Source organism: Telmatherina bonti (assembly GCF_933228915.1).
Source record: "Telmatherina bonti genome assembly, chromosome: 21".
NCBI classification, from domain to species: domain Eukaryota; kingdom Metazoa; phylum Chordata; class Actinopteri; order Atheriniformes; family Telmatherinidae; genus Telmatherina; species Telmatherina bonti.
Window position 1 is genome coordinate 25,564,254 of NC_136630.1, and position 14,671 is coordinate 25,578,924.

At 39.9% G+C, this 14,671-nt stretch overlaps 1 protein-coding gene across 2 annotated transcripts in view; it reads left to right on the plus strand.

Annotated features, from left to right (window-relative positions):
- Positions 1-14,671, plus strand: part of spag9b (sperm associated antigen 9b) — a 62,316-nt gene that overhangs the window by 15,852 nt on the left and 31,793 nt on the right. For both annotated transcript variants that reach the window (XM_079261255.1, XM_079261256.1), the window contains exons 2-5: positions 2,090-2,210; positions 4,190-4,260; positions 5,235-5,329; positions 14,122-14,266. In XM_079261255.1, coding sequence (XP_079117381.1) covers positions 2,090-2,210; positions 4,190-4,260; positions 5,235-5,329; positions 14,122-14,266 — 432 coding nt within the window. The remainder of the gene's footprint in view (positions 1-2,089; positions 2,211-4,189; positions 4,261-5,234; positions 5,330-14,121; positions 14,267-14,671) is intronic.

Sequence of the window (14,671 nt, forward strand, 5' to 3'; positions counted from 1 at the left end):
CCGGCGTTAAACGGATTAGATGTGATGGCGGATGGCTGGATATAGGTTGAGGAGCTGCTCCAGCTGGTCATTTCAGTGGTTTGCTGTTACCTTGCTGGGATTAATGAAGTAATCATATTCAATCAGTAATCAGATCATTTTATCATGACAAAATGGTGTGAGTTCTTATCTCAGGCCAGTTTACTTAGTAGTTCAGTATCCACTAGAAAAAAGGATTCAGGTTAGTCTCAGCTGCTGCAGTGAAGATTGATAAAGCAACCATGACACTGATAGTATCTTGATTAGGAAATTGTGTGCGTGTTTGTGTGTGTGCGCATCGACACAAAGCCTGTTGCCATTTATCTGAAACACACACAGATTCTTGATTTGATCCGTGCTTCATATCCATTATACTCTGACGCATGTGCTCATGTCATATGGTGTTAAGGGTTCATTAACCCTTGTGGCTTGTTAGGGAAGTTTGTCCATGTGTGAGATGCATTTGTTTGTTGAGATAGTTTAGGCTCTAATTGTGCCCCATGTGTTAACCAAGGGTATATTCATATCAGGACAGTCCGCTAAAATCCATGTATCGTCTGTGTCCGTGTATCCATGCGGACCGAGTCTGTTCATGCTGTACTTCAGTCAAAAGAGCCAAACTATTAGAATAATAAATCCCCATTCCCATGAAAAGTGGCGCTGCACTAGTATTTAGCAAAAGAGAGGACAAGACCCGTGTGAAGAAGAAAACTCAGTTTCCTCCTCTTGCTGTCTAAACATGAAGACAAAACTATCGCTGTTTTTTTTTTTTTGTGTGTCTTATGCAAGTATACTGCAGAAACACACTGCAACCATGGACTGTATGTAAAAAGATGGACGGAACCTCCGTGACGTCACACATAGGTTTCTAAAGAGCTGAATTGAAGCTCGGTGGGCGGTTCCTACAATCACCATCTTGGCAGGGGCATGCATGTCGTCTCTCCTGGAAAATACATATATATGCAAAGAGGTGGAGCTGAGAGGGGAGCTGTGGGCGTCATGGTGGATGATTGACATCGAGCAAACTCCAAGCTGCCTGTAGCTAAGAGCTAACCGAGCTAACCTGGCAATAATGGAGCTAACCAGCTAACGGAGGTAAGCGGGCTAAAGCTAAGTCACATTGTTAACTGGCTAAAAACCGCGGTTGTTCTTACATTCTTCTTACTTGAAGCGGGAAATTGTGTACCTGTCAATCAAAATGACACACCCCTAAATATGCCGAACTTCGAGATTAAATTCCTTTTAAACGGGCGAGTTAGAAAAATATTCACTCCCCCCACAGTTGTCATGAAGGTAAACCTAACCTATTAAACCCAAAATGGATTTTTGACCGAATCAGAATTTGTTTGAGGCATTCGCATTTTTCCAAACCAAGTGGACTTTCCAAGCAAACACTCTGATTCCAATCAAAAAGGCTGATATGAATGTGCCCTACGAGTACCAGACTTTCACTGTAGACATTTTTATTATTTATTTATTTTTATGATATGCTTTTTATTATTTTTTTAATGAGAAACTGTGTTTTTCCTGTAATTTTCTATTTCTCTGCAGGAAACTAATTGAAGTTTTGTAACAGTAGTGACAAAATTTCCCTAATTTTACCTCCTTCATTGACCTCTCTGGAGACCTTTTATAACAAAGTAACATCCTTGCATCATTCATGGCTGTTTTTCCAACTTAAATGCTTTGGATCTGTCATTGATGACGACCTGTTAGAATGGTTGCAGTGAAGAAATAATATTCAAGAACATGTCTTGGTAATAAGTCTGTTGTAATAAGTAATAACTAAGTATTAGCGTCATAATTAATCAGACTGAAACACTTGTAAAATTTTTAAAAGCCATAGAACTAATGATTTTTAATTCCTTGTCAATGGCAGATTAAAATCAGGGTTTTTCATGATGTTTTTCATTTATTTTGAATGACATATCAAGTTGATTTTTGCATTTCATCTGGTTTCCCACTGAACGATGGCCATGCCTCATGACACAAACCAGAAAACATGGAGGAATTTAGCTTTTGCCAGTGGGAATGATATTAAATGTCTTGTTTTCTTTTCATTCATCTCCAGAGGTACATCACCTTGGAGGACTCTCAAGATGGCGAGAAGAAGGATCTCCAGTGCCGAGTGGTGACGTTGGAGTCTCATGCAAGACAGCTGGAGCTCAAAACTAAAAACTATGCAGACCAGAGTGAGTCCACTTCATGCTACATTTATCAGCAACATCGGTTTTCTTGCAATTGCCACATTATTGGAAATCCACAACCATCCGGAGCAGGAACTGCGTGAGCAACATTGACGGATTGCTGGTCTTGTGACCGTGATGTGCCGGAGGGTAGATGGACTCCGGTGTCCCTACTGAATCAAGGCCAAAGTAACATACTATGAATGTTTGCTCGCCAACTCTGTTAAACAAGCTCTAATTGAATAGACTAAACATGCTCCAGCCGGGCCAGCCACAGTGGTCTGCAGGGCAGTTTTACCCCAATCAAACTCTTTAACTCTATCATTTTGTCTAAATTCTTCTTGCACATACACATACACATATATATCATATAGTAACAAAAGGTACATGCCTGAAAAGTCAAATAACTGGCATTTATTATGTTTTGCATCTGCTGTTACGGTGGGAAATGTTGTGATTTAAATGTAAAGGAGCTTGGTTGTGTTTCCAGGGCATGAAGAGGCAGAAACCCTCATGATGCGTGCATGACTGCACCGTTGACAGCGTGAGGCTGTTTGTTCCACCACAGTATCATAACACACACCAGTTGATATTGTGCTGAAGGGAAATTTGAGAGTTTTCAGCAACTTTCTTTTTGTTTCCACAAATGCAACACTTCCCCTTTTTTTTTTTTTTTTTATATATTTCTGTCTGCTTGCTTTTTCGGTTGACTCTTTTCACATCTTTCCTTTCTTTCCCCCTGTTTGTTGGCTGGATTTGCAGCAGTCTATTGCCAATTAGATGAGCTCACTGCTTATGTCGTTAACAAAACATCTCGAGCGTTGACGACTGCAATCTCTGTATCACACTGACCTCTGCTTTTTTTTTTCTTTTTTTTTTTTCTTTTTTTTTTTTTATATATCTTTTGTTCTTTGCATTGGGGGCAAGTTAAGACACAAAACATGTTGAATAAATTGAGCAACATTTAACAGGATTCCTCTCGTAACAATGACTTGTTTACCTCTTGAATGAAACTCTAGATTTTAACACTGCTTCCACAAATAGCCCAAACTCTAATACCTATTTTTATTATCTTGGTTATGCGTTCTCTCAGCTGCAGCCATCAAGCCTTGACATGTGGGGCTTTCACTTCATCTTTCTCTGCATTTCCCTGTATCTGAGGTTTCTCTGCTCTATTCTTTTACCTGTTTCCCCAAAACCAATCAGTTTCTATCATGTTACACATACAGCTGCTCTGTCATATTAAACATGTGCTGTCGATTAAAACCTGTTCTGCAGAGTCTGAAGCAGTAAGAATGCAGCTCTGTCAGCTCTTTGCAGACACTCAGAGGATCAGACTCAGAGGACTATTTTAATTTTTACATCTCAGTGAGCTTGTACGGCTTGTATCTAAATGATCTTTTTAACAGCTGCTTTGTTGTTTAGCCAACAAAGAAACTGAGCCTCCTCGATCACGGGAAGCAGTAAGTTGAGAGATAGCTATTTCTTTTGACCCATTTAAACTCAGTTTTTAGTAATTTTGCATTACAAAAGTTGTTTTTTTATTTCATTTAGAAAAAAAGAACAGAAAAGTGATATTTCCATTATTTTTTCCTGTAATAAAGCCTCAAAAGGCTTAAAATATGTGTCAAACTCCACAATAACTAAACTATTGAACAGAAATAGTATTGGAATGAGATTTAAACTTGTTTTTTAACACTTACAAGGATGATAATGAAAGCTTTTAGTCTCGTACATAGCTGACAGAGTTGAAATACGATGCTGGTTTCTGGATGCAGGAGAGTTTCCTTGAGTTATTGTGGCCCTCTGCTGGCTTGAGATGGTATTACCATGAAACGTCCCATAACGACAGGGTGGAAAATGCTGCATTTCTCGTTAGTTTTATTCAGAATAACTACATTTAAGTTCCATGTTGTTGTCAGTAAATATATTCAAGTTACTGTACAGGTTTTATTTTCCTGTTTAATGCTCTCTTTCTCATCCAGTTAACAGATTTGAGGACAGAGAGGCAGAGCTCAAGAAGGAATACAATGCTCTTCATCAGAGACACACTGAGGTAAGTTAGTTTGAGATTAAAAAATATTGTTTTACAGTTATGGCAAAAGTGGTTAGGAAAATGAATGAATGAATGAGTTTTGGCAAAAGTGTATGTAGTACAGCTTCATAATAAACTCTTGCATGACAGGCTGTGGTAAAAGAAAGCAACATAACCTGTCCACTGAAACGGGCAAATCATAACATAGCTGCATGCCTTCTATGTTTAAGATAATACTTTACCTTTTTAAAAAGAAGCCTAGATTTAGCTCCCGTATTATTGCTTAAATCAGTTGTGGACTGATGTTCACTGGGTAAAATGATAAAGTAGGTCCAATAAGATAGCTTTAAGGCCTCTGAATGACCAGAAACAAGTAAACCAGGGATTCGTTTACCAGTTGCCAACAAGGGCGCTTGTTATATTTTTTAAATCCACAGGATACAGAAGAAATAGTAAATATGTAAATAAAATAATCAGTAATTGCCAGCCTAATCCTTCTTTAAAAAGAAACTCCCCTTATGAACCTCTCAGTTCAGGTTTTAATAGTTTGTCTTGGTCAAACAGAAGAACACAAAGTTAGGTTTAAGTCAAGGGTACACTGCTGACTTGTAAATTATTCTAAATTTAGGTTTAAAGGCTGGTAGGAGGCCTAGCAAATGCTGCTAAAAATGTCTGGCTCCGTTACTTCTCCATTATCTATCAATAACCGATGTCTCCGTGTCCAAACAGCCCCTACTTCTGCATACTGGTGTGACTAATGCTAATAAAGCAGATGAAAGCCTATTGAATGCTGATACTTACAGACTACATCATGTTTTCATTTTGGCTGTAACAGCTGGGCCTGAAAAGTGTAACTAATTTGTAAGTCATTATGGATAAATCTGACTTGTGATGGTGTATTATGGTGCTTTTTATCATCTTGTTATTTACATCCAGAATATTATAGCTAATATATACTTGTATCTAATAAGATGCGTCTCCTGTCTGCCTTCCAGATGATCCACAGTTATATGGAGCACCTGGAACGGACTAAACACCAACATGCAGCAATACCGGAGCCCTCGGATACAGGCACACCAGTTAGAACACGGTGAGAAAACCACATCTTCAGTTTTTACTTTCTAGACTAACCTGGTGGCTGATTTGTATGTTCACCCATCTTCTCACAACTACTGTGGTGGGGAGTCGTAACTCCTGGCTATCTTGCAGTCAGAGCAGTCTAGACAGCTGGACTCACAACAATGCACAACAATCTGCTGTGCAGTGAAAGTATCTTATCTGGCGACTTCAACGTTATTCATGTTTTCTTTTAGTTTAGGTCATGTCCCGACATGTAGCTGGAGCTTCTACTCAGCTTTGTTTATTATCGTCTGTGTTCATCTAAATCTACTGTGCCTCATTTACTGTCCCTTTGAATCAAGCGGCAACCTCTGGGGGGGTAAAAGTCAAGTGCAGTTCCCCCCTCATCCACTAGGGGCTCCAAAACAGAGCAAATCCCAATAGACTTCCATGTTAAAAAGAACAACTTCACTGCAGAAATAAACATGTTTACAGACTGGGACAAAAAAACATTTTACCCAGGCTTACTTACTTATTCTACGCCACTTATCCGGGGTCGGGTCGCGTGGGCAGCAGCCTAAGCAGGGAAGCCCAGACTTACCTCTCCCCTGCCACATTCGCCAGCTCTGCAGGGGGGATCCTGAGGCGTTCCCAGGCCAACTAAGAGATATAATCCCACCAGCGTGTCCTGGGTCTTCCCTGGGGTCTCCTCCCAGAGGGATGTGCCTGGAACACCTCACCAGGGAGGTGTCCAGGAGGCATCCTGACCAGATGCCGAGCCACCTCAACTGGTTCCTCTCGATGCGGAGGAGCAGCGGCTCTACTCTGAGCCCCTACAGGATGACCGAGCTCCTCACCCTATCTCTAAGGGAGAGCCCGGCTACCCTGCGGAGGAAACTCATTTCAGCCACCTGTATACGAGATCTCGTTCTTTCGGTCACGAGCCATGACCATAGGTGAGGGTAGGAACGTAGATCGCCTGGTAAATCGAGAGCTTCGCCTTCTGGCTCAGCTCCTTCTTCACCACGACAGACCGGTGCAGAGTCCGCATTACTGCAGACACCGCACCGATCCGTCTGTCGATCTCACGCTCCATCCTTCCCTCACTCGTGAACAAGACCCCGAGATATTTAAACTCCTCCACTTGAGGCAGGACCTGACTCCCTCTCTGCTTAATATGAACATAATTTCTATCATTCTTTGTATATCTTGTTTTTTTTTTTTAGTACCATAATGTGGTTTGTCAGAGATAAAAGTTGATACCATGTGTGAACATCCTCCCGTTGAGTCATTGTTTCAGTGCCTGCATGGAAGCATCCCAACCCAAACTATCGACGATTTGCTTGTGGGATTGTGCAATAGTCTGTCGTCTCCTAAAACAGTTTGTTGATGAAAAAGCTCTATTTAAGTAATGTTCCTCCTGTCAGGCTGCTGAGACTAAAATGTCGCGGTTCTCTCTAGGTGTGACAAGAATGGATCAGATCAGCTATGAGTGCATTAGAGGGACTGCACATGTTAGATGTTTTGGAGATAAAGCCACAGAGACCAGACTGAAAGGGTTTGGACATGTACTTAGGAGGGATGCTGTGTATATCTGTAGAAGGATGCTGAGGTTGGAACTGCCAGACAGGAGGCTTAAGGAAGACCGAAGAGATTTATGGATGTTGTGAGGGAAGACATGAAGGTAGTTGGAGTGAGAGAAGAGGATGCAGAGGATAGATGATTCGCTGTGGCGACCCCTAAAGGGAAAAGCCGAAAGGACAGAAGATGTCTGTGGAGAATCGGGCCAGTCCTTAACTTAAATAAGGCTTTTACTTTACTGCCCAATAACCAGAAGATGGCATCTGTAAGAAGAGAAATTTACTCCACCTCTCACGCCACTCAGACACTAAGTTTTAGCCTCTCATGAGGGAAAAATCAACCTGGATGGTCCTGATGACTTCCAATATTATACTGGCATGACAAGGAGGTCCCACTGAAGACGTTTTTCTACATGGCACAGTGGAGGAGGCTCCATCATGGTCTGGTCTGGACTTCTTTTTCTTTTAGTGGAGAAATGGTGTGTCAGGTTGAACAAAAGCATCAAACTGCTGCTGGATGTATGGAGATGTTGGAGCAGGCATCTGTCCTGCCTGAGGGATGTCATCTGGCTGAGTTTTATACAGGACACGGCTTTCCTCATTAAACACCTCTTCCAGGAGATTAGTGTTGTTCTTTTGGACCATTCTGCACATTTTCCTGATTTTAAATCCCATTGCGAACATTTAAAGATGGATCTGTCATCAAATTCAGAATCTGCTCATATTTTCCTTGGAATGGTCTCGGTATCTCATACTGTATGTTTATTATGGGCTATGACGATATGCTTCTGTCCCGATTCGATTTGATTCTGATTTTTTTGAGTGCAGATTTGATTTAAATTGTGATTCTCACAATTCTTCGATATTGATGATTTTTGTAGATTAAAAAACAAAATAAATAAATAAAACTTTTTCATTTTTCTTGATTTCAATGAGGAATAAACAACCCAGTAGTCAGACCATCATTCTGCTGCTATAATGCCCAAGAAGACAAATAAAAAGTTCAATAAAAACAATATAAAATGACAAAAATTTTATGGTGGATTAATTTTATTTATTTGGGGAAAAAATCGATTTTTTTTTTTTAACGAAATAAAAATCGATTTTAAAATTGTGAAGCAAAAAAAACCCCGATTTTTTATTTTTCAATTCGATTTTCCCACCCCTAATGTTCATTATGGATGGGAAAATCTAATCGAAAAATTGAAGATTTGGACTTTTTTCCTCACAATTTTAAAATCAATTATTTTGTTAAAAAAATAAAATAAAATTAATCCACTAGAAAAATTTTTGTCATTTTTATTGTTTTTATTGATCTTTTTACTTGTCTTCTTGGGCATTATAGCAGCAGAATGATGGTCTGGCTGCTGAGTTGTTTATTCCTCATTGAAATCAAGAAAAATGATGAGAAAAAAGAAGTTTTATAAATTTTTATTTTGTCTTTAATCTACAAAAATCAGCAATATCAAAGAATTGTGAGAATCGCAATCTAAATCCAATAAACACCCAAAAAAAATCGAAATTGAATCGCATTGGGACAAAAGCACATCGTCACAGCACTAATGTTTATTTTCTATTGGAATAAATACATTCAGTTTTTATTTACATTTTATGGAACATTCCAGCTTTTTGGGGAATTTATGTGTGACTTTTTGCTCCTAAACCTGCAGCTACTTTGATGATTAACAATGTTCTTTCCAGAAAGTTGCTTTGTCACTATAAACCACTCAATCAATTAAATAAATTAAAATCTGTTAAAGTGAAAAGCGTGGATAGTTTTCAATAAAATGCTCATTATTAGTTTAACTTTCAGAAGCATTTTGGGCATTGTCTTCACATCCTCTATGGCCCCCCCACATGGAAACACACTTTTTGATCAGGCTCCATGCTGCAGCCGGAGACGAAGCACATGGAATAAGCTGCCTCAGCATCCAAAAGGGAGAGGGAGATGAAGAGAGACAGAGAGGGAGGGGTGCTGGGTGCTATGACAGCGAGAGGGGAGAGCTGAAGAGTGTTCTAGACCGCACAGCGGCAGCTACGTCGCATCTTGCTAGATCATAGGCAGAGTAAAGGAGGAAGGAATCAGCTGCCAGGGGGAGTAGAGAGGAGGAGCAGCCACCGGTCTTTCCCGGCTCTTTGTGGATTGTCCCCTGCTGCTGCTGCTGCTGCTGCTGCTGCTGCTGCTGCTGCTGCTGCTGCTGCTGCTGCTGAAACCATCAGGATTACTGCTGCTGGCACATCGAGCACCAACTCTTCCTGCCTCCACACTGATCTGCAGTGTTCAAGCAACAGGGACAAGCCGTCTCTGCCGTGGACATATTTACAGCAGCACAACCAAAACAGCTGATTGTCTCATCGACTCTGCTTTGCAACCTCTTGGTCTGCCGAGAGGCGTTGGGTCATGATCCAGTGGGGGCCATGAGCCCCGGGTGTATGCTGCTGTTTGTTTTTGGCTTTGTTGGGGGAGCGGTGGTCATCAACTCTGCTGTGCTGGTCTCGCTGTCGGTGCTGCTGCTGGTTCACTACTCCGTCTCCACCGGAGGCTTACCTGCCCTGCCTTCCTTCCCCTCGTTACCCAGACAAAGCAGGTACAAGCTGTATATATGTGTGTGGAATCAGTTTATCTCTACCTGTGTGGGCATGCCTCACACCACCCAGGTTGTGGCCATGCAGTCTCCTCGTTGCTGCCATGTTCTCGTGTTATTGTTTGGTACGATAAGACTTCACACTGGAAGTAGGTCAGGAGAGAGAGGTACAACTGACATGAATCATTTCTTCACCACATCTCCTTTAGAGCATTAAATTTAATCCAAACTTCTCACTTTTTACTGTTATGTTGATGGATTTATTCAAGATTTGTTCAAACTCAAGCTGATATTTCTAAGTACGATGTTTAATTTAATCCCATTTGCCATCGTGGTCACCATCAGTGGCCTTCATTTGACCTGGTCCTCTAAATATGGTGGTATAGCTATTGTATTTGGGCTTCTGCTTGTCATCCCTCTCTGTTCCCCATGGCAGCCATTGTTCTGATCCCTCGGTTCAATATCTCCTCGCACCGAAAAGCAGCTGTTGTGTGTTCACTCTGCTACAGTAACAGCCACGCTGTGCGAGTTTCAGGGGACATTACTGGACTTTGTTGGCTTTGCAGTTCATATGGTTAAAAGTACACCTCACCGTCATGGAAACTGCTACAAAGACTTTATAGTTTTCTTTATCTTCCTGCTGTTTCAGCACCAAGCGAGTCACCAACAGGTTGTTTTGTCTGATTACATTATGCTGATCTGCTTCCACTGCACTGGAAAATGGAGAGTAATTTAATCGTAATTAAATTTGTCAAAGCGGATTAAATGATTTATATGAGCGTCCTTCGGCTTAGTTTAACGCTTGTTCAGGAAAACTTTGCTCCACACCTGGTATTTTAACTTTAACCTGGTGTCAGCTTATCCTGATACACTTTTCTTTCTGTTCGATTTTAACTATTTTTATTGGGTGCTGATTCGTTTTAAATTACGATTTCTAAGGATTGCCGCTTTTTACTTTGCCTTTTAAACATCAGATCTTGTAAAAAAAAAACAAAAAAAAAAACAAGTTGCTTGATGACAAAGTTTATAAGTTTTTAAGATTTATTCAGCAGTAGTATGTCGGAAGCAGCTGTTTGAACTTCTACTCTTGTTTAAAAAGCTTAAACTGCTAATAAAAGTGCTGGTTTGAGTGTCTGTCGGCTTGCTGTTTGTGGCTGTTAGCTCTGCATTTACCTCAGGATGGCGTCGTATTTGGCAGGCAGTAACGTTAGTCGTGTTACCGCAGTACACCACGTGTGCATTACAGAATTTACAAATAGTTCTTGACATGTCCAGCTCTGCTCTTTCTTTCAAAGCAAAAAAAAATCCAAAATGTGTCCAAACTTTTGACTTAAAGTGTGATGGTGGAGGATTTATCTGCACATTTTTGTAGGTTGTCCTCCGTTCTCCATCTTCTGTTTGTTGTTTGTGTTTTCCAAAACAGATAAAACATCATGTTATTAGACAGTCAAAGAAAAAAAATTTTGTCTTTTGCTGGAGAAAAGTCGTAACTTTTTCTTCATCTGGCATCTAAACATATAAACATTTAAAATTGATGAAAAAAAAAATTGACAATTGACCAAACAAACAAACAAAAAATGGTTAAATAATTATGTGAGTTGATTTTTTCTCTCCCACCTCTACTGTCAACCTCTCTGTTAGATCTGATCCCAACAGGAGTGATACTAAAAGCCTTCAGACGAATGAAACATGTCAGACATTCATTATGGAGAATAAATATTTTCTCTCTGTAGTGCTCGCTATAAATTATGTTCCGACTTTAATGACCTGACTGACTGTTCCTTTGGCGCCACCAAAATGTTTTCTAGTTTTCTGTAAAAAATAGCCCTGTGATGCAAAAATTTTTTAAATAATAAAAAAATCCACATGCAATATTTTACCTCCATAGACATGTCCAGCTGCAGTTTTCTTTGTCTTTAATATTACACAACTTTTTATTTAGTTTATTTATCTGATCTATTCTACAGAAATATTAATAACATAATATATTTTCATATTTATATAATGGAAATGTTCTATAGAAATGAACTTTCATTTTTTCTTCCTGCTCATTACTGAGGTAAACTTGGCAATTGTGTTTGTGTATATATATAATTATGTACAAAATTAATTTATTCTTTAGTGGGCGACTCTCCTAATGTCCACTGAAGTGGCAACATTGCAAATATACATCCTTGTGATGGCCAGACCAATGGCCACACATATAAAGGCGGTAAAAGCACCACATTGTTAGTTTTCTTCATATTTAAACTTAGTTTAAATGCTTTGGTTTCTTTTTGTTAGCGCGCACATTAAGGAGCCACTGTATTTTCAACTGTTTGCGTTTTGGTTAATCTTGTTTCTTTTTACGGGTGCTGAAGGGATTAGCTTGGGCATTGGGGGGCAGGAGTGTGCACAGGTGGGAAGCCAGTGAGCAGGAAGTGTCATCGGGCCTTTGGGAAGACCTCATCTTCAGAGGGGGAGATTAAAAGTTTAGTTTAGTTTCTTCAAATGTTTGTTCATTTTCTTTCCCATTTTTGAGTAGTTTGGGTTTACCTTTTGTTAGTAGTTTTGTTAAGAATAATTAAGCTAACAGTTAGGTTCTGTTTCTTTGTCTAGTTTGTTAGCATGTTTAATGTGTTACCCCATATGTTTTGTAACTGGTCTGATCAGCTAGTATTTAAGTTCTCCTTTGTTTGTTGTTTGTCAGGTCAGTATGTTTTTTTTTTGTTATGTCGATTATGTTCCCTAATCTGTTAGTTTAGTTATTTTCAGACTTTGATTTAGGTTTTGCTTAGTTGACCTCTTTTAAAGGCCTAATTCATTTATATTGTTTGGGCAAATAAAACCCTTTTCTTTTGAAGCCACCTGTGTTCCTCTTCCTTCGCCAGCTTGGTCCCTCACAATCCTCATTTATGAATAAAGGAGAAAACAGCTTTGTAGTGGACACAATGCATTAAAAGGTTCAAGTATCACCATGTATTTGTTCACATGGTCAAGAACTGTTGCTGGTTACTTGTGAGTCTTCACTGACATTTTAGTTTAATTATAAGTTTTATAATCTGATAAATGTGAAATTAAAGTTGTCGTTGGCTTCAGTCGCACTTTGTATTTACCACTAATTAGCAACAGTTAGAATTTAGGAGCGGGAATCTTTAATCACCTATAAATTAGATAATGATTCAGATGGCTGCAATTAAAACGTGATTATTGATGTATCTTTTCCCTGTGTGAGTGCATAACTACTGAGTGGAAATGTGTGAAATGGTTTCTCATTTTTGTTCCGATAGAACAAAAAACAGAAGAAGAAAACTTGAGCATCTATTGGTTAAAGAGCAGAACATGGGCTGGAGCTTAACCTGAATATATTTCTGTCAGAAACGTTGACCATGTCTGACTGCAGGACATTTCTCTTGCCCAGAACCGTCCATCATCCTACATGCGATTTATATTATGATTGTGTTTACCTACGATTTGTCGTCCACTTCCTGCATGTAGCCCACTTCATGTGAACCAGTCTGCACTCTCCAAATAAACTGGAACTTTCCTGTAAGCGAAGCCACCTGTAGAAACCAAAGTAGACGCTAGCTTTTAAAGCTGCACGACAGAACAGTTGCATCAGTTTTTTTTTAGTGATACGTTCATATTGATGTCTAATTTAGCATCCATCTTGCATCCTGCCTGTGATGTGAGCTCTCTCCAGCCAGTAAGAGACGGTCTTGACTCTTATTTTATCTCTTGTCTTTCCTCTCTAGTCCTATTGTGTCTTCTGGCATTCCTTTGCAGAATCAGCCACGGTGCATGTTCAGAACTGCTGGTGTGTTTATATCTGCTTGATAATGTGAGACATCTTGCGTGAAGAGAGACACTGCTGTAGCGTCATGCAACATCCTAGGAGAAAAAAGTTGTGCGTGTTTTTGTTTTTTGTCTCAGGGCGGTGCTGGGCAGCAAAAGATCCAGAAATTCACATATTTTTCCGTCAACTGAGTCTGGAACTTGGATTTTTAAGGTCAGAAACTTGCGTAGCGCCCCTGTAATGCAGAGTAAACCAGTTGTATTTCATACTCGTCGTATCTAGCGGTCTTCGTGTCTGTTATGTGCAAGCCAGTGACGGTCTGGCCACTAGACTTCTGCAATGTCAAGTTCCACCTTTAGGCATTCTTCAGCAGTGACTGTGGTTACATAAAACTTTGTATTTAATTGTAATTTTACCAAACTTCCTGAGATATTAGCTTCACATTCTTCTCATCTCCTAGTAGCTTCCATGAAACATGCTTATGATTTCAGTTCTTGGGTACTTATTAGGGGTGGGACAATAAAATCGAAAAATTAGAAATCAGGATTTTTTTCTTCACAATTTTAAAACCAATTTTTTTTTTTTACTATTTTTATTGATCCTTTTACTTTTCTTCTTGGGCATTATAACAGCAAAATGATGGTCTGGATACTGTGTGGTTTTTTTCCTCATTGAATTGAAGAAAAACGACAAGCTAAAAAAAAAGTTTATACATATTTTTTTTTTTTGTCTCCACAAATCAGCAGAATTGTGGAGAATTGTGAGAATTGCAATTTAAATCGAGTCGACACCCAAAAAAATCAGAAGTGAATCAAATCAGGACATGAGCATATCGTCATAGTCCTAGTAATTATCCATCCTCTTGTTTTTACTCTGTATCCAGGAAGGAGCGTCCCATTTCCATGGGTTTATTCCAGCTCCCTGGGACTGATGGGATGACCCCTGAATTCCACAGAGAACCTGTTGATCCAGCAGAACCATGGAGATTCAACAACCTCAGCCATCCGCGGTCCAACACCAGCCTCAAGGTACGATCCTACTCTTAAACCCTGATTAAAATTTAATCCTTGTTTTGATATCAGCGGGTAGAAAGAGCAAAGTCACTGAGCTTCCCACGGATCAGGTCAGTGACATCATCCAACGTTCACTTTGGAGGTTGTGAAAATAAAATGCAAACATCCCCTGCCAGCAAACTCCAAAGAAAGAGTACATTTCTCTTTAGAGGGAGTGGATTGTTCAGTGTGTCCTGAATGTTTAGCAGCTTGTAAGCGTGTGTGTGTGTGATGTGGTGGCTTGGAGCCCAGGAAGCAGGGGAAGTGGTACCATTCTGGGGCCTGCCTTTAACCTCATGGGAGGGTGGAAAGGACACAGTGTCTTCACATTGTTGCCATTGGAGACCATGCCTCCAGTAAAGCTCCCTCATGAATATTAAT